Here is a 27,262-nt window from a genome sequence, read left to right on the forward strand (position 1 = left end):
CGTGGTTTGTGCTTTAAAGTTTTACTTACAAGCTACTACAGTTTTCATCAAACGTTCACCTTGTTTGTTGTCTATTCTGGACAGAGGAGAGGTCAAAAGACTTCAGCAGCCTCTCTGTCTTTTTGGTTAAAAAGCATAATTCATTTAGCTTATGAGACTGCTGGACAGCAGCCTCCTGAAGGGATTACAGCTCATTCTACTAGAGCTGTGGTTTTCACTTGGGCCTTTTTTAAATGTGGCTTCTGTTGAACAGATTTACAAGACGGAGTCTTGGTCTGCGCTTCATACTTTTCAAATTTAACAAATTTGATACCTTGCTTCTTCGGAGGCTATTTTTGGGAGAAAGGGTTTTTTACAGGCAGTGGTAACTTCCGTTTAAGTACCTGCCTTGTCCCTCCCATCATCCGTGTACTTTAGCTTTGGTATCGGTATTCCATAAGTAATGGATGATCCGTGGACTGGATACACTTAACAAGAGAAAACATAATTTATGCTTACCTGATAAATTTATTTCTCTTGTAGTGTATACAGTCCACGGCCCGCCCTGTCACTTTAAGGCAGGTAATTTTTTCATTTGAACTACAGTCACCACTGCACCCTATGGTTTTTCCTTTCTCTGCATGTTTTCGGTCGAATGACTGAATATGGCAGTTAGGGGAGGAGCTATATAGCAGCTTTGCTGTGGGTGGACTCTTGCAGCTTCCTGTTGGGAAGGAGAATATATTCTATAAGTAATGGATGATCCGTGGACTGGATACACTACAAGAGAAATAAATTTATCAGGTAAGCATAAATTATGTTTTTCTCTTGCAAGATGTATCGAGTCCACGGATTCATCCAATACTTGTGGGATATTCTCCTTCCCAACAGGAAGTGGCAAAGAGAGCACCCACAGCAGAGCTGTCTATATAGCTCCTCCCCTAAATCCACCCCCCCCAGTCATTCTCTTTGCCGGCTCTAAGCAATAAGGAAGGGTAAAGTGATTGTGGTGACAAAATGTTAGTTTTTATTTTCTTCAAGCAAGAGTTTGTTATTTTAAATGGTACCGGTGTGTACTATTTACTCTCAAACAGAAAAAAGATGAAGATTTCTGCCTGGAGGATGATGATCTTAGCATTTGTAACTAAGATCCACTGCTGTTCCCACAGATGCTGAGGAGTACAGGAAACTTCAGTTGAGGAACGGTTTGCATGCTATGCTGCACTGAGGTATGTCCAGTCATTTTTTTCTAGAAAGACTGTGATATTTCAAGAAAAGGCTGACAGTATCCCCATGAGGGGAAGGGTAAGCTGTAATCAGAGACTTATTGTAGTATTACAAGCTTGCATAAGGGCTAAGTTACTTTCTGGTTGACACTTATATAATAGAGCAAACGTTTTTATTGAATAATATGGTAAAACGTTTTTGGGACTTTTATTTAGAGGGTCCATTTGGCTGTTTTAAACACATGAGGTGTTACTTTAAGGCCCCACAGACATCGAGTCAGAGGTGGGTGGGGCCTAATTTTGTGCCTTAGATGCGCAGTTGTTTTTCATTACTGGACAGCAAGCTGCAACACAGGAGGGTCCTGACTCGATCTTGGGGCCAAAACGAAGCCTTATTCCCTCAGATTTAACCCCTAAGGGCAGGTGCTGTGGCAAGGTGCTGACTGTGTATTTTCCGTTTTTTTGACACTTGGCAATCCGGTTTTGTTTTTAAGGGGTTAATTTCCTCTTTTACTAGTGGGGCAACCTTACTACATATACTGTAAAAAATTCGAAGAGTTTGTTGCATTTTTAAGCAGTTTTGCAGAACGTGTACACCTTTTTTTCTCTTAAAGGCACAGTACTGTTTTTTTGAAATTGTTGTTTTTACATTGAATAAAGTGTTTTCCAAGCTTGCTTGTCTCATTACTAGCCTGTTAAACATTTCTGACATCAAGGAAGCTCCTTGTTCAATATGTTTAGAAGCCATTGTGGAACCCCCTCTTAGAATGTGTCCCACTTGTACTGATATGTCTATAAATTTTAAAGAGCATATTGTAGCACTTAAAAATGTAGCGCTAGAGGATTCTCAGACAGAAAGAAATGAGGTTATGCCATCTAGTTCTCCCCAAGTGTCACAACCAGTAACGCCCGCACAAGTGACGCCAAGTACCTCTAGTGCGTCTACTTCATTTACTTTACAAGACATGGCAGCAGTTATGAATTCTACCCTCACAGAGGTTTTATCTAAACTGCCTGGGTTGCAAGGGAAGTGTGATAGCTCTGGGTTAAGAACAAATGCTGAGCTTTCTGACTCTTTAGTAGCTATATCCGATATACCCTCTCAATGTTCTGAATTAGGGGTACGGGATTTGCTGTCTGAGGGAGAGATTTCTGATTCAGGAAAGACGCTCCCTCAGACAGACTCTGATATGACGGCCTTTAAATTCAAGCTAGAACACCTCCGCTTGTTGCTCAGGGAGGTATTGGCGACTCTGGATGATTGTGACCCTATTGTGGTTCCAGAGAAATTGTGTAAAATGGACAAATACTTAGAGGTTCCAGTTTACACTGATGTTTTTCCGGTCCTTAAGAGGATTGCGGATATTGTTTCTAAGGAGTGGGATAGACCAGGTATTCCGTTCGCCCCCCCCCCCCCCCTCCTACTTTTAAGAAAATGTTTCCCATATCTGACACCATGCGGGACTCGTGGCAGACGGTCCCTAAGGTGGAGGGAGCTATTTCTCTTGTAAGGTGTATCCAGTCCACGGATCATCCATTACTTGTGGGATATTCTCATTCCCAACAGGAAGTTGCAAGAGGACACCCACAGCAGAGCTGCTATATAGCTCCTCCCCTCACTACCATATCCAGTCATTCTCTTGCAACTCTCAACGCGCATGGAGGTAGTAAGAGGAAGTGGTGAAAAATAGTTAGTTTATTTACTTCAATCAAAAGTTTGTTATTTTAAATAGTACCGGAGTTGTGCTATTTTATCTCAGGCAGAGATAGAAGAAGAATCTGCCTGAGTTTTCTATGATCTTAGCAGGTTGTAACTAAGATCCATTGCTGTTCTCACATATGTCTGAGGAGAGAGGTAACTTCAGAGGGAGGATGGCGTGCAGTTTACTCTGCTATCAGGTATGTGCAGTTATATTTTTTTCTAGGATTGGAAATGCTAGAAAATGCTGCTGATTCCTGATAAATGTAAGTTAAGCCTGAATACAGTGATTTAATAACGACTGGTATCATGCTTACTCTCAGGGGTAATACCCTTATAGATATGCTATATAAAACGTTTGCTGGCATGTTTAATCGTTTTTTTATATATGCTTGGTGATAAAACTTTATTGGGGCCTAATTTTTTCCACATGGCTGGCTTTATTTTTGCCTAGAAACAGTTTCCTAAGGCTTTCCACTGTTGTAATATGAGTGGGAGGGGCCTATTTTAGCGCTTTTTTGCGCAGTTAAAATTACAGACTGAGACATCCAGTTTTCCTCAGAAGTTCCCTGAATGCTACAGGACATCTCTAAAGAGCCTAAAATCGTTTATTGGGGAAGGTAGGAGCCACAGTAGAGCTGTGGCAGTTTGCTGGGACTGTTAAAAAAGTCTGTCGTTTTTTTTGATCCGTTTTTTGAACTAAGGGGTTAATCATCCATTTGCAAGTGGGTGCAATGCTCTGTTAGCCTATTACATACACTGTAAAAATTTTGTTTGTGTAACTGCCTTTTTTCACTGTTTTTCAAATTTTGACAAAATTTGTTTCTCTTAAAGGCACAGTACCGTTTTTTATATTTGCTTGTTAACTTGAATTAAAGTGTTTTCCAAGCTTGCTAGTCTCATTGCTAGTCTGTATAAACATGTCTGACATAGAGGAAACTCCTTGTTCATTATGTTTAAAAGCCATGGTGGAACCCCCTCTTAGAATGTGTACCAATTGTACTGACTTCACTCTAAGCAATAAAGATCATATTCTGTCTTTAAAAAATTTATCACCAGAGGAATCTAGCGAGGGGGAAGTTATGCCGACTAACTCTCCCCACGTATCAGATCCTTTGACTCCCGCTCAAGGGACTCACGCTGAAATGGCACCAAGTACATCAAGGGCACCCATAGCGTTTACTTTACAAGACATGGTGGCAGTCATGGATAATACACTGTCAGCGGTATTAGCCAGACTACCTGAACTTAGAGGTAAGCGAGATAGCTCTGGGGTTAGACGAAATGGAGAGCATACTGACGCTTTAAGAACCATGTCTGATACTGCCTCAAAATATGCTGAAGCTGAGGAAGGAGAACTTCAGTCTGTGGGTGATGTTTCTGACTCAGGAAGAAGGGGCATAGCAGTAGCCCCTTATTTAGACAACATCCTGATACAGGCGTCAAACTTCCAAATTGCCAAGTCTCATACGGACGTAGTACTGGCATTTCTGAGGTCGCATGGGTGGAAAGTGAACGAGGAAAAGAGTTCTCTATCCCCACTCACTAGAGTTTCCTTTCTAGGGACTCTGATATATTCTGTAGAAATGAAATTTTACCTGATGGAGTCCAGGTTATCAAAGCTTCTAAATTCCTGCCGGGTTCTTCATTCCATTCCGCGCCCTTCGGTGGCTCATTGTATGGAAGTAATCGGCTTAATGGTAGCGGCAATGGACATAGTATCGTTTGCACGCTTACATCTCAGACTGCTGCAACTATGCATGCTCAGTCAGTGGAACAGGGACTACACAGATTTGTCCCCTCAACTGAATCTGGACCAAGAGACCAGGGATTCTCTTCTCTGGTGGCTATCTCGGGTCCATCTGTCCAAAGGTATGACCTTTCGCAGGCCAGATTGGACAATTGTAACAACAGATGCCAGCCTTCTAGGTTGGGGTGCAGTCTGGAACTCCCTGAAGGCTCAGGGATCGTGGACTCAGGAGGAGTCTCTCCTTCCAATAAATATTCTGGAACTAAGAGCGATATTCAATGCTCTTCAGGCTTGGCCTCAGCTAGCAACTCTGAGGTACATCAGATTTCAGTCGGACAACATCACGACTGTGGCTTACATCAACCATCAAGGGGGAACAAGAAGTTCCCAAGCGATGTTAGAAGTCTCAAAGATAATTCGCTGGGCAGAGATTCACTCCTGCCACCTATCAGCTATCCATATCCCAGGTGTAGAGAACTGGGAGGCGGATTTTTTAAGTCGACAGACTTTTCATCCGGGGGAGTGGGAACTCCATCCAGAGGTGTTTGCACAAGTGATTCATCGCTGGGGCAAACCAGAACTGGATCTCATGGCGTCTCGGCAGAACGCCAAGCTTCCTTGTTACGGATCCAGGTCCAGGGACCCCAGGGCGACGCTGATAGATGCCCTAGCAGCGCCATGGTCTTTCAATCTGGCTTATGTGTTTCCACCGTTTCCTCTGCTCCCTCGGCTGATTGCCAAGATCAAGCAGGAGAGAGCATCAGTGATTCTGATAGCACCTGCGTGGCCACGCAGGACCTGGTATGCAGATCTAGTGGACATGTCATCCTTTCCACCATGGACTCTGCCTCTGAGACAGGACCTTCTACTTCAGGGTCCTTTCCTCCATCCAAATCTAATTTCTCTGAGACTGACTGCATGGAGATTGTACGCTTGATTTTATCAAAGCGTGGCTTCTCCGAGTCAGTCATTGATACCTTAATACAGGCACGAAAGCCTGTCACCAGGAAAATTTACCATAAGATATGGCGTAAATATCTTTATTGGTGTGAATCCAAGGGTTGCTCATGGAGTAAGGTCAGGATTCCCAGGATATTATCTTTTCTCTAAGAAGGCTTGGAAAAAGGTTTGTCAGCTAGTTCCTTAAAGGGACAGATTTCTGCTCTGTCTATTCTTTTGCACAAGCGTCTGGCAGATGTTCCAGACGTTCAGGCGTTTTGTCAGGCTTTAGTCAGAATCAAGCCTGTGTTTAAACCTGTTGCTCCACCATGGAGCTTAAATTTGGTTCTTCAGGTTCTTCAAGGAGTTCCGTTTGAACCTCTTCATTCCATAGATATCAAACTTTTATCTTGGAAAGTCCTTTTTTTGGTAGCTATTTCCTCGGCTCGTAGAGTCTCCAAGTTATCTGCCTTACAATGTGATTCTCCTTATCTGATTTTTCATTCTGATAAGGTAGTCCTGCGTACCAAACCTGGGTTTTTACCTAAGGTGGTATCTAACAAGAATATCAATCAAGAGATTGTTGTTCCATCCTTGTGTCCTAATCCTTCTTCGAAGAAGGAACGTCTATTACACAATCTGGACGTGGTTCGTGCTTTAAAGTTTTACTTACAAGCTACTAAAGATTTTCGTCAAACATCTGCTTTGTTTATTGTCTACTCTGGACAGAGGAGAGGTCAAAAGGCTGCGGCAACCTCTCTTTCTTTTTGGCTAAGAAGCATAATACGCTTAGCCTATGAGACTGCTGGACAGCAGCCTCCTGAAAGGATTACAGCTCATTCCACTAGAGCTGTGGCTTCCACTTGGGCCTTTAAAAATGAGGCTTCTGTTGAACAGATTTGCAAGGCGGCGACTTGGTCTTCGCTTCATACTTTTTCAAAGTTTTACAAATTTGATACTTTTGCTTCTTCGGAGGCTATTTTTGGGAGAAAGGTTTTACAGGCAGTGGTACCTTCCGTTTAAGTACCTGCCTTGTCCCTCCCTTCATCCGTGTACTTTAGCTTTGGTATTGGTATCCCACAAGTAATGGATGATCCGTGGACTGGATACACCTTACAAGAGAAAACTCAATTTATGCTTACCTGATAAATTTATTTCTCTTGTGGTGTATCCAGTCTACGGACTGTCCTGTCATTTTAAGGCAGGTAATTTTAAATTTAAACTACAGTCACCACTGCACCCTATGGTTTCTCCTTTCTCTGCTTGTTTTCGGTCGAATGACTGGATATGGTAGTGAGGGGAGGAGCTATATAGCAGCTCTGCTGTGGGTGTCCTCTTGCAACTTCCTGTTGGAAATGAGAATATCCCACAAGTAATGGATGATCCATGGACTGGATATACCACAAGAGAAATAAATTTATCAGGTAAGCATAAATTGTGTTTTCTACACTAGCTAAGCGTACAACTATACCTATTGAAGACAGTTGTGCTTTCAAAGATCCTATGGATAAAAAATTAGAGGGTCTCCTAAAGAAAATTTTTGTTCATCAAGGTTTTCTTCTCCAACCTATTGCATGCATTGTTCCTGTAACTACTGCAGCTGCTTTTTGGTTCGAGGCTCTGGAAGAGGCTCTTCAGGGGAGACCCCATTAGATGATATTCTGGATAGAATTAAGGCTCTTAATCTGGCTAATTCTTTCATTACAGATGCCGCTTTTCAACTGGCTAAATTAGCGGCAAAGAATTCAGGTTTTGCCATTTTAGCGCGTAGAGCATTATGGCTTAAGTCCTGGTCAGCTGATGTGTCATCAAAATCAAAGCTTTTGACCATCCCTTTCAAAGGAAAGACCCTATTCGGGCCTGAACTGAAGGAAATTATTACAGACATCACTGGAGGGAAAGGCCATACCCTCCCTCAGGATAAAACAAATAAGATAAGGACCAAACAGAATAATTTTCGTTCTTTTCGAAACTTCAAGAGTGGTCCTACTTCAGCTTCCCCTGCTGCAAAGCAAGAGGGGAATTTTGCTCAATCCAAGTCAGTCTGGAGACCTAACCAGGCTTGGAACAAGGGTAAACAGGCCAAGAAGCCTGCAGCTGCCTCCAAGACATCATGAAGGGGTAGCCCCCCGATCCGGGACCTAATCTAGTAGGGGGGCAGACTCTCTCTCTCTCTTCGCTCAGGCTTGGGCAAGAGATGTTCACGATTCCTGGGCTTTAGAAATTGTTTCCCAGGGATATCTTCTGGACTTCAAAGATTCCCCCCCAAGGGGGAGATTTCACATTTCTCAATTGTCTGCAAACCAGACAAAAAGAGAGGCGTTTTTACGCTGTGTAGAAGACCTACATACCATGGGAGTGATTCACCCAGTTCCAAGAGCGGAACAGGGGCAAGAGTTTTACTCCAACTGTTTGTGGTTCCCAAATAAGAAGGAACTTTCAGACCAATCTTGGATCTCAAGATCCTAAACAAATTCCTCAGAGTCCCATCTTAGAAGATGGAGACTATTCGGACTATTCTGCCACTGATCCAGGAGGGTCAATATATACCACCGTGGACTTAAAGGATGCGTATCTGCACATCCCTATTCACAGAGATCATCACCGATTTCTCAGGTTCGCCTTTCTGGACAGACATTACCAGTTCGTGGCCCTTCCCTTCGGGTTGGCCACGGCTCCCAGAATTTTCACAAAAGTGGTAGGGTCCCTTCTGGCGGTTCTAAGACCGCGGGGCATAGCAGTGGCGCCTTATCTAGACGACATCTTAATTCAAGCATCAACTTTCCAACTAGCCAAGTCTCACACGGACATCGTGTTGGCTTTTCTGAGATCTCATGGGTGGAAGGTGAACATAAAAAAGAGTTCTCTCTTCCCTCTCACAAGAGTTTTCTTCCTAGGAACTCTGATAGACTCGGTAGAAATTAAAATATTTCTGACGGAGGTCAGGAAATTAAAACTTGTAACTACCTGCCGGCCGAGCTCTTCATTCCATTCCTCGGCCGTCAGTGGCTCAGTGTATGGAGGTAATCGGACTAATGGTAGCGGCAATGGACATAGTTCCGTTTGCTCGCCTACACCTCAGACCACTGCAACTATGCATGCTCGAACAGTGGAATGGGGATTATGCAGATTTATCTCCTCAGATAGATCTGGATCAGGAGACCAGAGATTCTCTTCTCTGGTGGTTGTCACAGGTTCACCTGTCTCGGGGAATGTGTTTCCGGAGACCAGAGTGGGTCATAGTTACGACAGATGCCAGCCTACTGGGCTGGGGTGCAGTCTGGAACTCCCTGAAAGCACAGGGATTATGGTCTCAGGAGGAGTTCTCTAGCGATGATAGAGGTTTCCAAAATAATCCGATGGGCAGAGACTCACTCTTGCCATCTTTCAGCAATCCATATCCCAGGGGTAGAGAACTGGGAGGCGGATTTCCTAAGTCGTCAGACTTTTCATCCGGGGGAGTGGGAGCTCCATCCGGAGGTGTTTGCCCAACTGATTCAGCTATGGGGCACACCAGAATTGGATCTGATGCCGTCTCGTCAGAACGCCAAAGCTTCCTTGTTACGGGTCCAGGACAAGGGATCCCAAGGCAGTGCTGATAGATGCTCTAGCAGTGCCCTGGTCCTTCAACCTGGCCTATGTGTTTCCGCCATTCTCTCTCCTTTCTCGTCTGATTGCCAGAATCAAGCAGGAGAGAGCTTCAGTGATTTTGATAGCACCTGCGTGGCCACGCAGGACTTGGTATGCAGTCCTGGTGGACATGTCATCCGTCCCACCATGGACTCTGCCGCTGAGGCAGGACCTACTGATTCAAGGTCCATTCAAGCATCCAAACCTATTTTCTCTGCGTCTGACTGCTTGGAGATTGAATGCTTGATTTTAGCAAAGCAGGGTTTCTCTGAATCGGTCATTGATACCTTGATTCAGGCTCGAAAGCCTGTCACCAGAAAAATCTATCATAAGATATGGCGTAAATATCTTTACTGGTGTGATTCCAAGGGTTACTCATGGAGTAAGATCAGGATTCCTAGGCTATTATCCTTTCTCCAAGAAGGATTGGAGAAGGGATTATCAGCTAGTTCCTTAAAGGGACAAATATCTGCTTTGTCTGTCCTTTTACACAAGCCGTCTGGCGGATGTTCCAGACGTTCAGGCGTTTTGTCAGGCTTTAGTTAGAATCAAGCCTGTGTTTAAACCTGTTGCTCCGCCATGGAGTTTAAATTTAGTTCTTAAAGTTCTTCAAGGGGTTCCGTTTGAACCTATGCATTCCATAGATATTAAGCTCTTATCTTGGAAAGTCTTGTTTTTAGTAGCTATCTCTTCGGCTCAAAGAGTTTCTGAGTTATCTGCTTTACAGTGTGACTCACCTTATCTTGTTTTCCATGCTGATAAGGTGGTTTTGCGTACCAAACCTGGATTTCTTCCTAAGGTTGTTTCTAATAGGAATATCAATCAGGAAATTGCTGTTCCTTCTCTGTGTCCTAATCCTTCTTCCAAGAAGGAACGTTTGTTGCACAACCTAGATGTGGTTCGTGCTTTAAAGTTCTACTTACAAGCAACTAAAGATTTCTGTCAAACATCTTCATTGTTTGTTGTCTATTCTGGAAAGCAGAGAGGTCAAAAGGCTACGGCAACCTCTCTTTCTTTTTGGCTGAAGAGCATCATCCGTTTGACTTATGAGACTGCTGGCCAGCATCCTCCTGAAAGGATTACTGCTCACTCTACTAGAGCGGTGGCTTCCACATGGGCTTTTAAAAATGAGGCTTCTGTTGAACAGGTTTGTAAGGCGGCGACTTGGTCTTCTCTTCATACTTTTTCCAAATTTGATACTTTTGCTTCTTCGGAGGCTATTTTTGGGAGAAAGGTTCTGCAAGCAGTGGTGCCTTCAGTTTAGGTACCTGTCGTGTCCCTCCCTTCATCCGTGTCCTAAAGCTTTGGTATTGGTATCCCACAAGTATTGGATGAATCCGTGGACTCGATACATCTTGCAAGAAAAAACAAAATTTATGCTTACCTGATAAATTTCTTTCTGTTGCAATGTATCGAGTCCACGGCCCGCCCTGTCTATTTAAGACAGGTAGTATATTTTATTAAAACTTCAGTCACCTCTGCACCCTATAGTTTCTCCTTTTTCTTCCTAGCCTTCGGTCGAATGACGGGGGGGGTGGAGTTAGGGGAGGAGCTATATAGACAGCTCTGCTGTGGGTGCTCTCTTTGCCACTTCCTGTTGGGAAGGAGAATATCCCACAAGTATTGGATGAATCCGTGGACTCGATACATCGCAAGAGAGAGAAATTTATCAGGTAAGCATGAATTTTGTTTTTTTCTTTTGTGATTCAGGTAGAGCATGCTATTTTAAGCAACTTTCTAATTTACTCCTATTATCAATTTTTCTTCGTTCTCTTGCTATCTTTATTTGAAAAAGAAGACATCTAAGCTTTTTTTGTTCAGAACTCTGGACAGCACTTTTTTATTGGTGGATGAATTTATCCACCAATCAGCAAGGACAACCCAGGTTCACCAAAAATGGGCTGGCATCTAAACTTACATTCTTGCATTTCAAATAAGATAAAGTGATAGTTTATGTTAGAAAGCCCAAATTTTTTTGTTTTATATGGAGGATCAGTCACTAATGGTGAGATTTTGTCTATATGCTTAGTACAAATACATATTTTATAAAAAGGAAGGATTTTTTTAAATTTAACTGTGTTTTTATATTTCTAATTAATTTTCTCAGACTTCATGCTTTGACACAAAGTAAAACAAGTAATGTTTGCAAATGAACCATTTAGTGATGCACCGAAATGGAAATTCTGGACCGAAACCGAATCCGAAAATCCAGGATGCACTTGGCCGAAAACCGAAACTGATACCGAAAATGTATTTTTTCAAATTCATTTTATTTAGGTTTTTTTTTTGCATAATTTGAGCCAATAAAAAAAGCCCACACTTTTATTGAAAGTAACACACTAAAATTGGACAAAAATATCTTAAAACAATAATATGCTACTCAATAATTTTACCAAGAAAAAAAAAAAACAGGCAAAAAATGCCATTTTCGGCCAAAATGTTTCTCCGACCAAAATTTTGGTGCATCCCTACTTAAAACAATTATAAATATCAATATACTGTATTATTCTTCATTTAGTTCTATGTAACAGAATCATATTTAACACTTTTTTTTTTACCAATTATCCAAATAAAGTATAGTCCTAGAAAACTCATTATATGCAGAACAGTAAGTCAAGTAATAACCTTAAACAGCAGCTCTAGGCTAGCATCAAATTTGAAACGTGCTACACAATAATTTTACTGAAAATAACAGGCAAAAAAAACGAAATAGCCAAAAATGCCATTTTCGGACGAAACTTTCTGCAGCCGAAATTTTGGTGCATCCCTAGAACCATTGCTTCGTAAAAATAATTTTTGGGTGGAAGATAATGTTTCCCGATATTTTCAGTTCGGGCAATAAAAGTAAATTCTGTTATTTTTCTATATGCTCATATTTATGTGAATTATATTTTTGTGGTTCTTGACTTTGAATCTTTTCAGGTTATAATTCTGCTTCAGGAGTTTATTTGTTTATAACTCTCATTTGGTTTGATTTTCCACAAATAGGACCCGTACAATAATGTTATTAGGACAGTAATTGAAGGAATGGCGGCTGTGTTTGGAGGTACTCAGTCGTTGCACACAAACTCTTTTGATGAGGCCTTAGGGTTACCTACTGTGAAGAGTGCCCGCATTGCACGGAACACCCAGATTATAATCCAAGAGGAGTCTGGTATTCCCAAGGTTGCGGATCCATGGGGTGGTTCCTACATGATGGAGTGTCTGACTGAAGATGTCTATCAAGCTGCTCTAAAGGTTTGTTTATAACCCAATGTAATATAAAATCTCAGTTTATCAGTTTTAATCTGTGTTTTTATGGTGTGTTGGGTTAGTTTTAGTTACTGTGATACAGATGTTGGAGAACATAAATACTTGACCGCTAAGAAGTGGTGGAGTGGGAGTAAATATCACCTTTGAGATTGTACATTGGTCTACTTCTTCCTCTAGGTTAGGACTGAACAGATACCAGGCACCATGTCTCCATGGCAACTGGAAATTGTTACTTGTCATGCTATAATATCTAAATATTTTCTATTTTATTTGATGGAGCCCGTTCACTAAAGAATAGAGAAGAATGTCAACTTTAATATCTCCATAGAATTACACAGAAACTGGAGAGACTATTTGTGATTCTTCCTTAGTGATACTTGCTTAATGTCTGGATGGTTTAAAAAACTGACCTGTTTATGAGTATAAAAGATTCAATTTGCAAATTGAGCCACATAAAAGTTTTAAAAATTATAAATAAAGTGTTTGGAAGATAAAACCATAATTTTACCAACCCATGTGTTAAATACTGAATAGCTGCTAGAAAGACTGTACCTGCCAAATTTGGGTTATATGTTAAAGCGACATGGAATGTTGTAATTACAAAAATATTCTTGACAAATCCAATCTGAATTTGTTAGACAGTGTGTATGGGCAAAAATGTAGCGTCGGAATTAGTGCAACACATAAATATCTGCAAAGCCACACTTTTCAATTGAAAAAATTAAAAAAATTAAGCTTGCATTGTTTTTCAGTATCTTATTAACTTTGCTGAGACAAATTAGGGACAGATATGTAGCAGGGTTAGGTTTCTGAAGATTCTGTGTGTGCTTCCAATTTTCAGAATTGGAGAAACCCACTATTTCGGAGTTAAATTACATGAAAAGGGCCAAAATAAATAATAGAAGTTTATTGCAAAGTCTTTTTCTACTACATATAATTAAACATCATCTTTTGCAATCTCAAAGTGTTCTCTGTCTCTTTTGACATCAGTATTTGAATATTTATTTCTCCAACATTGGTCTGTCCGGTCCACGGCGTCATCCTTACTTGTGGGATATTCTCTTCCCCAACAGGAAATGGCAAAGAGTCCCAGCAAAGCTGGCCATATAGTCCCTCCTAGGCTCCGCCCACCCCAGTCATTCTCTTTGCCGTTGCACAGGCAACATCTCCACGGAGATGGTTAAGAGTTTTTTGGTGTTTAAATGTAGTTTTATTCTTCTATCAAGTGTTTGTTATTTTAAAATAGTGCTGGTATGTACTATTTACTCTGAAACAGAAAAGGATGAAGATTTCTGTTTGTAAGAGGAAGATGATTTTAGCAGACAGTAACTAAAATCGATTGCTGTTTCCACATAGGACTGTTGAGATGAAGTAACTTCAGTTGGGGGAAACAGTTAGCAGACTTTTCTGCTTAAGGTATGACTAGCCATATTTCTAACAAGACCATGTAATGCTGGAAGGCTGTCATTTCCCCTCATGGGGACCGGTAAGCCATTTTCTTAGTCAAACATAAAAGAATAAAGGGCTTAAAAAAGGGCTAAAAAACTGGTAGACATTTTTATGGGCTAAAACGATTGCTTTATTGGGGCATATTATGCAGATTCTAGCTAACAATTGACATTATAATCTTGGGGAACGTTTAAAAAAACGGCAGGCACTGTGTTGGACACCTTTTTTAGTCTGGGGACCTTTCTAGTTATAGACTGAGCCTCATTTTCGCGCCATTACTGCGCAGTTGTTTTTGGAAAGCAAGGCATGCAGATTCATGTGTGAGGATCTAAGAATCACTAAAAAAGCTTCTAGAAGGCGTCATTTGGTATTGTATTCCCCTCTGGGCTTGGTTGGGTCTCAGCAAAGCATATAGCTGGGACTGTATAGGGGTAAAATTTAAAAACGGCTCCGGTTCCGTTATTTTAAGGGTTAAAGCTCTGAAATTTTGGTAATTTTTGAACAATTCCTTCATACTTTTTCACATATTCAGTAATAAAGTGTTTTCTGTTTGAAATTTAAAGAGACAGTAACGGTTTTATTTTAAAACGTTTTTTGTGCTTTGTTGACAAGTTTAAGCCTGTTTAACATGTCTGTACCTTCAGATAAGCTATGTTCTATATGTATGAAAGCCAATGTGTCTCCCCATTTAAATTTATGTGATAATTGTGCCATAGCGTCCAAACAAAGTAAGGACATTAATGCTACAGATAATGATATTGCCCAAGATGATTCCTCAAATGAGGGGAGTAAACATGATACTACATCATCCCCTACTGTGTCTACACCAGTTTTGCCCACACAGGAGGCCCCTAGTACATCTAGTGCGCCAATACTTATTTACCATGCAACAATTAACGGCTGTAATGGATAACTCCATAGCAAATCTTTTATCCAAAATGCCTACTTATCAGAGAAAGCGCGATTGCTCTGTTTTAAACACTGAGGAGCAAGAGGGCGCTGATGATAATTGTTCTGACATACCCTCACACCAATCTGGAGGGGCCATGAGGGAGGTTTTGTCTGATGGAGAAATTTCAGATTCAGGAAAAATTTCTCAGCAGGCTGAACCTGATGTTGTGACATTTAAATTTAAATTAGAACATCTCCGCGCACTGCTTAAAGAGGTGTTATCTACTCTGGATGATTGCGACAACTTGGTCATTCCAGAGAAATTATGTAAGATGGACAAGTTCCTAGAGGTTCCGGTGCCCCCCGACGCTTTTCCTATACCCAAGCGGGTGGCGGACATAGTAAATAAAGAGTGGGAGAAGCCCGGCAAACCTTTTGTTCCCCCCCCTATATTTAAGAAATTATTTCCTATAGTCAACCCCAGAAAGGACTTATGGCAGACAGTCCCCAAGGTCGAGGGGGCGGTTTCTACTCTAAACAAACGCACTACTATTCCTATCGAAAATAGTTGTGCTTTCAAAGATCCTATGGATAAAAAATTAGAGGGTTTGCTTAAAAAGATTTTTGTACAGCAAGGTTACCTTCTACAACCAATTTCATGCATTGTTCCTGTCACTACGGCTGCGTGTTTCTGGTTCGAGGAACTAGAAAAGTCGCTCAGTAGAGAATCTTCATATGAGGAGGTTATGGACAGAGTTCACGCACTTAAATTGGCTAACTCTTTTGTTTTAGATGCCGCTTTGCAATTAGCTAGATTAGCGGCGAAAAATTCAGGGTTTGCTATCGTGGCGCGCAGAGCGCTTTGGCTAAAGTCTTGGTCAGCGGATGTGTCTTCCAAGACAAAACTGCTTAACATCCCTTTCAAAGGTAAAACATTATTTGGACCAGATTTGAAAGAGATTATTTCAGACATCACTGGGGGAAAGGGCCACGCCCTTCCACAGGATAGGTCTTTTAAGGCTAAAAATAAGCCTAATTTTCGTCCCTTTCGCAGAAACGGACCAGCCTCTAATTCTGCATCCTCTAAGCAAGAGGGTAATGCCTCACAGCCCAAACCAGCCTGGAAACCAATGCAAGGCTGGAACAAGGGTAAGCAGGCCAAGAAGCCTACCACTGCTACCAAAACAGCATGAAGGGATAGCCCCCGATCCGGGACCGGATCTAGTGGGGGGCAGACTCTCTCTCTTTGCTCAGGCTTGGGCAAGAGATGTTCAGGATCCTTGGGCGCTAGAAATAGTTTCTCAAGGTTATCTCCTGGAATTCAAGGAACTACCCCCAAGGGGAAGGTTCCACAGGTCTCACTTATCCTCAAACCAAATAAAGAGACAGGCATTCTTACATTGTGTAGAAGACCTGTTAAAGATGGGAGTGATACATCCAGTTCCAATAAGAGAACAAGGAATGGGATTTTATTCCAATCTGTTCGTAGTTCCCAAAAAAGAGGGAACATTCAGACCAATTTTGGATTTGAAGATCCTAAACAAATTTCTCAGGGTACCATCGTTCAAAATGGAAACCATTCGAACGATCCTACCCACCATCCAGGAAAGTCAATTTATGACTACCGTGGATTTAAAGGATGCGTACCTACATATTCCTATCCACAAGGAACATCATTAGTTCCTAAGGTTCGCTTTTCTGGACAAGCATTACCAGTTTGTGGCACTTCCATTCGGATTAGCCACTGCTCCAAGGATTTTCACAAAGGTACTAGGGTCCCTTCTAGCGGTTCTAAGACCACGGGACATTGCAGTAGTACCTTACTTGGACGACATCCTAATACAAGCGTCGTCCCTGTCAAAAGCAAAGGCTCATACGGACGTCGTCCTAGCCTTTCTCAGATCTCACGGATGGAAGGTGAACAAAGAAAAAAGTTCTCTGTCCCCGTCGACAAGAGTTCCCTTCCTGGGAACAATAATAGATTCCTTAGAAATGAGGATTTTTCTGACAGAGGTCGGAAAATCAAAACTTCTAAGCTCTTGTCAAGTACTTCATTCTGTTCCTCGTCCTTCCATAGCGCAGTGCATGGAAGTAATAGGATTGATGGTTGCAACAATGGACATAGTTCCTTTTGCACGAATTCATCTAAGACCATTACAACTGTGCATGCTCAAACAGTGGAATGGGGATTATACAGACTTGTCTCCGATGATTCAAGTAGATCAAAGGACCAGAGATTCACTCCGTTGGTGGCTGACCCTGGACAATCTGTCCCAGGGAATGAGCTTCCGCAGACCAGAGTGGGTCATTGTCACGACCGACGCCAGTCTAGTGGGCTGGGGCGCGGTCTGGGAATCCCTGAAAGCTCAGGGTCTATGGTCTCGGGAAGAATCTCTTCTCCCGATAAACATTCTGGAACTGAGAGCGATATTCAATGCTCTCAGAGCTTGGCCTCAACTAGCAAAGGCCAAATTCATAAGGTTCCAATCAGACAACATGACGACCGTTGCATATATCAATCATCAGGGGGGAACAAGGAGTTCCCTGGCGATGAAAGAAGTGACCAAAATAATTCAATGGGCGGAGGATCACTCCTGCCACTTGTCTGCGATCCACATCCCAGGAGTGGAAAATTGGGAAGCGGATTTTCTGAGTCGTCAGACATTCCATCCGGGGGAGTGGGAACTCCATCCGGAAATCTTTGCCCGAATAACTCAATTATGGGGCATTCCAGACATGGATCTGATGGCGTCTCGTCAGAACTTCAAGGTCCCTTGCTACGGGTCCAGATCCAGGGATCCCAAGGCGACCCTAGTAGATGCACTAGTAGCACCTTGGACCTTCAACCTAGCTTATGTATTCCCACCGTTTCCTCTCATTCCCAGGCTGGTAGCCAGGATCAATCAGGAGAGGGCCTCGGTGATCTTGATAGCTCCTGCGTGGCCACGCAGGACTTGGTATGCAGACCTGGTGAATATGTCATCGGCTCCACCATGGAAGCTACCTTTGAGACAGGACCTTCTTGTTCAGGGTCCATTCGAACATCCGAATCTGGTTTCCCTCCAACTGACGGCTTGGAGATTGAACGCTTGATTTTATCAAAGCGTGGGTTTTCAGATTCTGTAATAGATACTCTGATTCAGGCTAGAAAGCCTGTAACTAGAAAAATTTACCATAAAATATGGAAAAAATATATCTGTTGGTGTGAATCCAAGGGATTCCCATGGAACAAGGTAAAAATTCCTAAGATTCTCTCCTTTCTACTAGAAGGTTTGGAGAAAGGATTATCTGCAAGTTCTCTAAGGGGACAGATCTCTGCTTTATCTGTCTTACTACACAAAAGACTGGCAGCTGTGCCAGATGTTCAAGCATTTGTTCAGGCTCTGGTTAGGATCAAGCCTGTTTACAGACCTTTGACTCCTCCCTGGAGTCTAAATCTAGTTCTTTCAGTTCTTCAAGGGGTTCCGTTTGAACCTTTACATTCCATAGATATTAAGTTACTATCTTGGAAAGTTTTGTTTTTAGTTGCAATTTCTTCTGCTAGAAGAGTTTCAGAGTTATCTGCTCTGCAGTGTTCTCCGCCCTATCTGGTGTTCCATACAGATAAGGTGGTTTTGCGTACTAAGCCTGGTTTTCTTCCGAAAGTTGTTTCTAACAAAAATATTAACCAGGAGATAGTTGTACCTTCTTTGTGTCCGAATCCAGTTTCAAAGAAGGAACGTTTGTTACACAATTTGGACGTAGTCCGTGCTCTAAAATTCTATTTAGAGGCTACTAAAGATTTCAGACAAACATCTTCCTTGTTTGTTGTTTATTCTGGTAAAAGGAGAGGTCAAAAAGCGACTTCTACCTCTCTTTCTTTTTGGCTTAAAAGCATTATCCGATTGGCTTATGAGACTGCCGGACGGCAGCCTCCTGAAAGAATCACAGCTCACTCCACTAGGGCTGTGGCTTCCACATGGGCCTTCAAGAACGAGGCTTCTGTTGACCAGATATGTAAGGCAGCGACTTGGTCTTCACTGCACACTTTTGCCAAATTTTACAAATTTAATACTTTTGCTTCTTCGGAGGCTATTTTTGGGAGAAAGGTTTTGCAAGCCGTGGTGCCTTCCATTTAGGTGACCTGATTTGCTCCCTCCCTTCATCCGTGTCCTAAAGCTTTGGTATTGGTTCCCACAAGTAAGGATGACGCCGTGGACCGGACACACCAATGTTGGAGAAAACAGAATTTATGCTTACCTGATAAATTTCTTTCTCCAACGGTGTGTCCGGTCCACGGCCCGCCCTGTTTTTTTAATCAGGTCTGATGAATTATTTTCTCTAACTACAGTCACCACGGTACCATATGGTTTCTCCTATATATATTTCCTCCTGTCCGTCGGTCGAATGACTGGGGTGGGCGGAGCCTAGGAGGGACTATATGGCCAGCTTTGCTGGGACTCTTTGCCATTTCCTGTTGGGGAAGAGAATATCCCACAAGTAAGGATGACGCCGTGGACCGGACACACCGTTGGAGAAAGTAATTTATCAGGTAAGCATAAATTCTGTTTTTTCTGTAAGAAATAAAGGGATCAACCATTATCCCAGATTTTGTCCAATTTAAGATAAGGAACCATAATCCGCAGCATTATAGTGTTTTCTACATCTCTTATTGCTTAGATGATTAAAGAAGTAGAGGATATGGGCGGCATGGCCAGAGCTGTCGCTGAGGGCATCCCCAAACTCCGTATTGAGGAGTGTGCAGCAAGGAGACAAGCCAGGATCGATTCAGGTGAGTGCTGAAAGAGCAAAGGTTCTCCAAAGCAAAGAACCCTTGAGAATGGTACTAGGTATTCATATGTTTTTTATATATTTGAGTGCTTTATGCCCCCTTTATTCAACCCCTTACCAATGCTCTTCCTAAACTTCTATTTCTCTTGTAAGGTGTATCCAGTCCACGGATCATCCATTACTTGTGGGATATTCTCATTCCCAACAGGAAGTTGCAAGAGGACACCCACAGCAGAGCTGTTATATAGCTCCTCCCCTCACTACCATATCCAGTCATTCTCTTGCAAATCTCAACAAGCATGGAGGTAGTAAGAGAGAGTGGTGAAATAAAGTTAGTTTTTTTTCTTCAATCAAAAGTTTGTTATTTTTAAATAGTACCGGAGTTGTGCTATTTTATCCCAGGCAGTAAATAGAAGAAGAATCTGCCTGAGGTTTCTATGATCTTAGCAGGTTGTAACTAAGATCCATTGCTGTTCTCACATATGTCTGAGGAGAGAGGTAACTTCAGCGGGAGAATGGCATGCAGGTTACTCTGCTATAAGGTATGTGCAGTTACAATTTTTTCTAGAAATGGAAAATGATAGAAAATGCTGCTGATACCGGATTAATGTAAGTTAAGCCTGAATACAGTGATTTAATAGCGACTGGTATCATGCTTACTCTCAGGGGTAATACCCTTTTAAAATTGCAATATAAAACGTTTGCTGGCATGTTTAATCGTTTTTATATATGCTTTGGTGATAAAACTTTATTGGGGCCTAGTTTTTTCCACATGGCTGGCTTAAATTTTGCCTAGAAACAGTTTCCTGAGGCTTTCCACTGTTGTAGTATGAGTGGGAGGGGCCTATTTTAGCGCTTTTTTGCGCAGTTAAAATTACAGACTGAGATATCCAGCTTCCCTCAGAAGGTCCCTGAATGCTATAGGACATCTCTGAAGGGCTCAAAGGCTTTCCAAAATCGTTTATTGGGGAAGGTAGGGCCACAGCAGGCTGTGGCAGTTTGTTGTGACTGTTAAAAAACGTCTATAACGTTTTTTTGATCCGTTTTTTGAACTAAAGGGTTAATCATCCATTTGCAAGTGGGTGCAATGCTCTGTTAACTTATTACATACACTGTAAAAATTTCGTTTAATTTACTGCCTTTTTTCACTGTTTTTCAAATTTTGACAAAATTTGTTTCTCTTAAAGGCACAGTACTGTTTATTATATTTGCTTGTTAACTTGATTCAAAGTGTTTTCCAAGCTTGCTAGTCTCATTGCTAGTCTGTATAAACATGTCTGACATAGAGGAAACTCCTTGTTCATTATGTTTAAAAGCCATGGTGGAACCCCCTCTTAGAATGTGTACCAAATGTACTGATTTCACTTTAAGCAATAAAGATCATATTATGTCTTTAAAAAATTTATCACCAGAGGAATCTGACGAGGGGGAAGTTATGCCGACTAACTCTCCCCACGTGTCAGATCCTTTGACTCCCGCTCAAGGGACTCACGCTCAAATGGTGCCAAGTACATCCAGGGCGCCCATAGCGTTTACTTTACAAGACATGGCGGCAGTCATGGATAATACACTGTTAGCAGTATTAGCCAGACTACCTGAATTTAGAGGTAAGCGAGATAGCTCTGGGGTTAGACGAAATGCAGAGCATACTGACGCTTTAAGAACCATGTCTGATACTGCCTCACAATATGCAGAAGCTGAGGAAGGAGAGCTTCAGTCTGTGGGTGATGTTTCTGACTCAGGAAAGATACCTGATTCTGATATTTCTACATTTAAATTTAAGCTTGAACACCTCCGCGTGTTGCTCAGGGAGGTTTTAGCTGCTCTGAATGACTGTGATACAATTGCAGTGCCAGAGAAATTGTGTAGACTGGATAAATACTATGCAGTGCCGGTGTGTACTGATGTTTTTCCAATACCTAAAAGGTTTACATAAATTATTAATAAGGAATGGGATAGACCAGGTGTGCCGTTCTCTCCCCCTCCTATTTTTAGAAAAATGTTTCCTATAGACGCCACCACACGGGACTTATGGCAGACAGTCCCTAAGGTGGAGGGAGCAGTTTCTACTCTAGCAAAGCGTACTACTATCCCTGTCGAGGACAGTTGTGCTTTTTTAGATCCAATGGATAAAAAATTAGAAGGTTACCTTAAGAAAATATTTATTCAACAAGGTTTTATCCTACAGCCCCTTGCATGCATTGCTCCTGTCACTGCTGCTGCGGCGTTCTGGTTTGAGTCTCTGGAAGAGGCTTTACAGGTAGCGACTCCATTGGATGACATACTTGGCAAGCTTAGAGCACTTAAGCTAGCCAATTCTTTTGTTTCTGATGCCATTGTTCATTTGACTAAACTAACGGCTAAAAATTCTGGTTTTGCTATACAGGCGCGCAGGGCGCTATGGCTTAAATCATGGTCAGCTGACGTGACTTCAAAATCTAAGCTGCTTAGCATTCCCTTCAAGGGGCAGACTTTATTCAGGCCTGGTTTGAAGGAGATTATTGCTGATATCACTGGAGGAAAAGGCCATGCCCTTCCTCAGGACAGGTCCAAATCAAGGGCCAAACAGTCTCATTTTCGTGCCTTTCGAAACTTCAAGGCAGGTGCGGCATCAACTTCCTCTAATGCAAAACAAGAGGGAACTTTTGCTCAGTCCAAGACGGTCTGGAGACCAAATCAGACCTGGAACAAAGGTAAGCAGGCTAAAAAGCCTGCTGCTGCCTCTAAGACAGCATGAAGGAACGGCCCCCTATCTGGTAACGGATCTAGTAGGGGGCAGACTTTCACTCTTTGCCCAGGCGTGGGCAAGAGATGTCCAGGATCCCTGGGCGTTGGAAATTATATCCCAGGGATATCTTCTGGACTTCAAAGCTTCCCCCCCAAAAGGGAGATCTCACCTTTCACAATTATCTGCAAACCAGATAAAGAGAGAGGCATTCTTACACTGTGTACGAGACCTCCTAGTTATGGGAGTGATCCATCCAGTTCCAAAGGAGGAACAGGGACAGGGCTTTTACTCAAATCTGTTTGTGGTTCCCAAAAAAGAGGGAACCTTCAGACCTATTTTGGATCTAAAGATCTTAAACAAATTCCTCAGAGTTCCATCATTCAAGATGGAAACTATTCGTACCATCCTACCTATGATCCAGGAGGGTCAATATATGACTACAGTGGATTTAAAGGATGCTTATCTTCACATTCCGATACACAAAGATCATCATCGGTTTCTCAGGTTTGCCTTTCTAGACAGGTATTACCAGTTTGTAGCTCTTCCCTTTGGATTAGCTACAGCCCCAAGAATCTTTACGAAGGTTCTAGGGTCGCTTCTGGCGGTCCTAAGGCCGCGGGGCATAGCAGTGGCCCCTTATTTAGACGACATCCTGATACAGGCGTCAAACTTCCAAATTGCCAAGTCTCATACGGACATAGTACTGGCATTTCTGAGGTCGCATGGGTGGAAAGTGAACGAGGAAAAGAGTTCTCTATCCCCACTCACAAGAGTTTCCTTCCTAGGGACTCTGATAGATTCTGTAGAAATGAAAATTTACCTGACGGAGTCCAGGTTATCAAAGCTTCTAAATTCCTGCCGTATTCTTCATTCCATTCCGCGCCCTTCGGTGGCTCAGTGTAGAAGTAATCGGCTTAATGGAAGTAATCGGTTTAATGGTAGCGGCAATGGACATAGTGCCGTTTGCACGCTTACATCTCAGACCGCTGCAACTATGCATTCTCAGTCAGTGGAACGGGGATTACACAGGGATTCTCTTCTCTGGTGGCTATCTCGGGTCCATCTGTCCAAAGGTATGACCTTTCGCAGGCCAGATTGGACAATTGTAACAACAGATGCCAGCCTTCTAGGTTGGGGTGCAGTCTGGAACTCCCTGAAGGCTCAGGGATCGTGGACTCAGGAGGAGACTCTCCTTCCAATAAATATTCTGGAACTAAGAGCGATATTCAATGCTCTTCAGGCTTGGCGTCAGTTAGCAACTCTGAGGTACATCAGATTTCAGTCGGACAACATCACGACTGTGGCTTACATCAACCATCAAGGGGGAGCAAGAAGTTCCCTAGCGATGTTAGAAGTTTCAAAAATAATTCGCTGGGCAGAGATGCACTCTTGCCACCTATCAGCTATCCATATCCCTGGTGTAGAGAACTGGGAGGCGGATTTTCTAAGTCGTCAGACTTTTCATCCGGGGGAGTGGGAACTCCATCCGGAGGTGTTTGCACAATTGATTCATCGTTGGGGCAAGCCAGAACTGGATCTCATGGCGTCTCGCCAGAAAGCCAAGCTTCCGTGTTACGGATCCAGGTCCAGGGATCCCAAGGCGACGCTGATAGATGCTCTAGCAGCGCCCTGGTCTTTCAACCTGGCTTATGTGTTTCCACCGTTTCCTCTGCTCCCTCGACTGATTGCCAAGATCAAGCAGGAGAGAGCATCGGTGATTCTGATAGCACCTGCGTGGCCACGCAGGACCTGGTATGCAGATCTAGTGGACATGTCATCCTTTCCACCATGGTCTCTGCCTCTGAGACAGGACCTTCTACTTCAGGGTCCTTTCAACCATCCAAATCTAATTTCTCTGAGACTGACTGCCTGGAGATTGAACGCTTGATTTTATCAAAGCGTGGCTTCTCCGAGTCAGTCATTGATACCTTAATACAGGCACGAAAGCCTGTCACCAGGAAAATTTACCATAAGATATGGCGTAAATATCTTTATTGGTGTGAATCCAAGGGTTACTCATGGAGTAAGGTCAGGATTCCCAGGATATTATCTTTTCTCCAAGAAGGTTTGGAAAAAGGATTGGCAGCTAGTTCCTTAAAGGGACAGATTTCTGCTCTGTCTATTCTTTTGCACAAGCGTCTGGCAGATGTTCCAGACGTTCAGGCATTTTGTCAGGCTTTAGTTAGAATCAAGCCTGTGTTTAAACCTGTTGCTCCACCATGGAGCTTAAATTTGGTTCTTCAAGGAGTTCCGTTTGAACCTCTTCATTCCATAGATATCAAACTTTTATCTTGGAAAGTTCTTTTTTTGGTAGCTATTTCCTCGGCTTGCAGAGTCTCCGAGTTATCTGCCTTACAATGTGATTCTCCTTATCTGATTTTTCATACGGATAAGGTAGTCCTGCGTACCAAACCTGGGTTTTTATCTAAGGTGGTATCTAACAAGAATATCAATCAAGAGATTGTTGTTCCATCCTTGTGTCCTAATCCTTCTTCGAAAAAGGAACGTCTGTTACACAATCTGGACGTGGTTCGTGCTTTAAAGTTTTACTTACAAGCTACTAAAGATTTTCGTCAAACATCTGCTTTGTTTGTTGTCTACTCTGGACAGAGGAGAGGTCAAAAGGCTTCGGCAACCTCTCTTTCTTTTTGGCTAAGAAGCATAATCCGCTTAGCCTATGAGACTGCTGGACAGCAGCCTCCTGAAAGGATTACAGCTCATTCCACTAGAGCTGTGGCTTCCACTTGGGCCTTTAAAAATGAGGCTTCTGTTGAACAGATTTGCAAGGCGGCGACTTGGTCTTCGCTTCATACTTTTTCAAAATTCTACAAATTTGATACTTTTGCTTCTTCGGAGGCTATTTTTGGGAGACAGGTTTTACAGGCAGTGGTACCTTCCGTTTAAGTACCTGCCTTGTCCCTCCCTTCATCCGTGTACTTTAGCTTTGGTATTGGTATCCCACAAGTAATGGATGATCCGTGGACTGGATACACCTTACAAGAGAAAACACAATTTATGCTTACATGATAAATTTATTTCTCTTGTGGTGTATCCAGTCCACGGCCCGCCCTGTCATTTTAAGGCAGGTGATTTTTAAATTTAAACTACAGTCACCACTGCACCCTATGGTTTCTCCTTTCTCTGCTTGTTTTCGGTCGAATGACTGGATATGGTAGTGAGGGGAGGAGCTATATAACTGCTTTGCTGTGGTTGTCCTCTTGCAACTTCCTGTTGGGAATGAGATTATCCCACAAGTAATGGATGATCCGTGGACTGGATACACCACAAGAGAAATAAATTTATCAGGTAAGCATAAATTGTGTTTTTATAGGGGCATTAGACTGCTGGGTGCAACTACGATTATTGTATTCCCCTTTTACCTGCAGCTCTCTTTGAATCCGTTCTCTTATTTTAACTCATTACAGAATTCAGTTGCTAAAGCTCTGCATTTTATACTGGGTGCCGCCATCTTCTAGCGCCCATATTGTTGCATCATGTGACGGAAGCAGTGCACTCACACAGATCTGTGATGTTACTGACTTTTTGACAGTTGTACCTTGCACTTCAATTTAGCTCACATAGTATAGAGCAGGTGTTACATTTTTGTAGTTTTTTTGCACAGTGTAATAGTTTTTATAACAAGTATAAGTTCCAAGATAGCGGCGCCCAGTGTGAAGATGCCGAGCTTCACTAACTAATAATTGTAAGGGGTTAAAATACGAGAACAACTTTGAAGACCGCTGTAGGCACAGGAGAAAATACAATAGCATAATGGGTATTAACTGTGGTTGTATTTAGCAGTTAATGTCCCTTTAATTCTGTTAGTTCTCTAGTGCTTTCGTTTCATGCCTATATGTAGTTATATAAAAAGCTAAAACTTTAGTGTTTTATTCCCATTTTATAAGCATTCAATTAAAGACATAAATGTGCAATGAGAAGGTGCTGTAAAGTGTTAGATCATTTTATTGTGTGCATATATCTATGTCTTAAAGCGACATTAGACCCACAATTCTTCTTTCATAAATCAGACAGAGCATTTGTTTTTAAACATGTTTCCAATGTATTTCTATTATCTAATTTGCTTCATTGTCTTGGTATCCTTAGTTGAAAAGCATACCTAGATATGGTCAAGAGCAGCAATGCATTATTGGTGGCTGCACATAAATTCCTCTTGTCATTGGCTCACCATATGTGTTCAGCTAGCTCCCAGGGGGGCATAGCTGCTCCTTCAAATAAAAATACCAAAAGAATAAAGCAAATTTGATCATAGAAGTAAATTGGAAAGATGTTTAAAATCACACGCTCTGAATAATGAAAGGAAAGCTTTCATGTCCCTTTAAACCCCTGGTTCAAGCAGTTAAACACATTTAAATTCTTTTCTCATAGACTTAGTGCCTCTATTCAACTACAGACCAGTATTGCTGCTCTGCAGCTGACTTTAACTATGTGCTTAATGCATTTACAGGAATTTAGGAACAAAACATGTAATGTTTATTTTAAAAAAAAAGTTCTATTTCTCCCTAATATTAAGGAATAAAAGCTGAAGCTTCTGCAATAATTTTGCTGTTTGTTATATTCAGGATCTGAAGTTATTGTTGGTGTGAATAAATACCAGCTGGAAAAAGAAGAAACCGTAGAAGTTCTGTCTATTGATAACACTTCAGTACGCAACAAGCAAATTGAAAAGCTTGAGAAGGTGCGTTTGTTTTATTTAAACATGAAACATTATTCAGATAAAGTATTACCAAACAAGAAAAATAGGAACCCTTAAAATCCTTTCTGCTAACAAAAACATAATTTATGCTTACCTGATAAATTCCTTTCTTCTGTAGTGTGATCAGTCCACGGGTCATCATTACTTCTGGGATATTACTCCTCCCCAACAGGAAGTGCAAGAGGATTCACCCAGCAGAGCTGCATATAGCTCCTCCCCTCTACGTCACTCCCAG

At 42.1% G+C, this 27,262-nt stretch overlaps 1 protein-coding gene across 4 annotated transcripts in view; it reads left to right on the forward strand.

Annotated features, from left to right (window-relative positions):
• MMUT (methylmalonyl-CoA mutase) overlaps positions 1–27,262 on the forward strand; it is a 212,893-nt gene that overhangs the window by 98,473 nt on the left and 87,158 nt on the right. For all 4 annotated transcript variants that reach the window (XM_053709592.1, XM_053709593.1, XM_053709591.1 and 1 more), the window contains 3 exons: positions 12,212–12,460; positions 19,475–19,586; positions 26,894–27,009. In XM_053709592.1, coding sequence (XP_053565567.1) covers positions 12,212–12,460; positions 19,475–19,586; positions 26,894–27,009 — 477 coding nt within the window. The remainder of the gene's footprint in view (positions 1–12,211; positions 12,461–19,474; positions 19,587–26,893; positions 27,010–27,262) is intronic.

The sequence above is a fragment of the Bombina bombina genome, chromosome 4 (assembly GCF_027579735.1).
Source record: "Bombina bombina isolate aBomBom1 chromosome 4, aBomBom1.pri, whole genome shotgun sequence".
Taxonomy (NCBI): domain Eukaryota; kingdom Metazoa; phylum Chordata; class Amphibia; order Anura; family Bombinatoridae; genus Bombina; species Bombina bombina.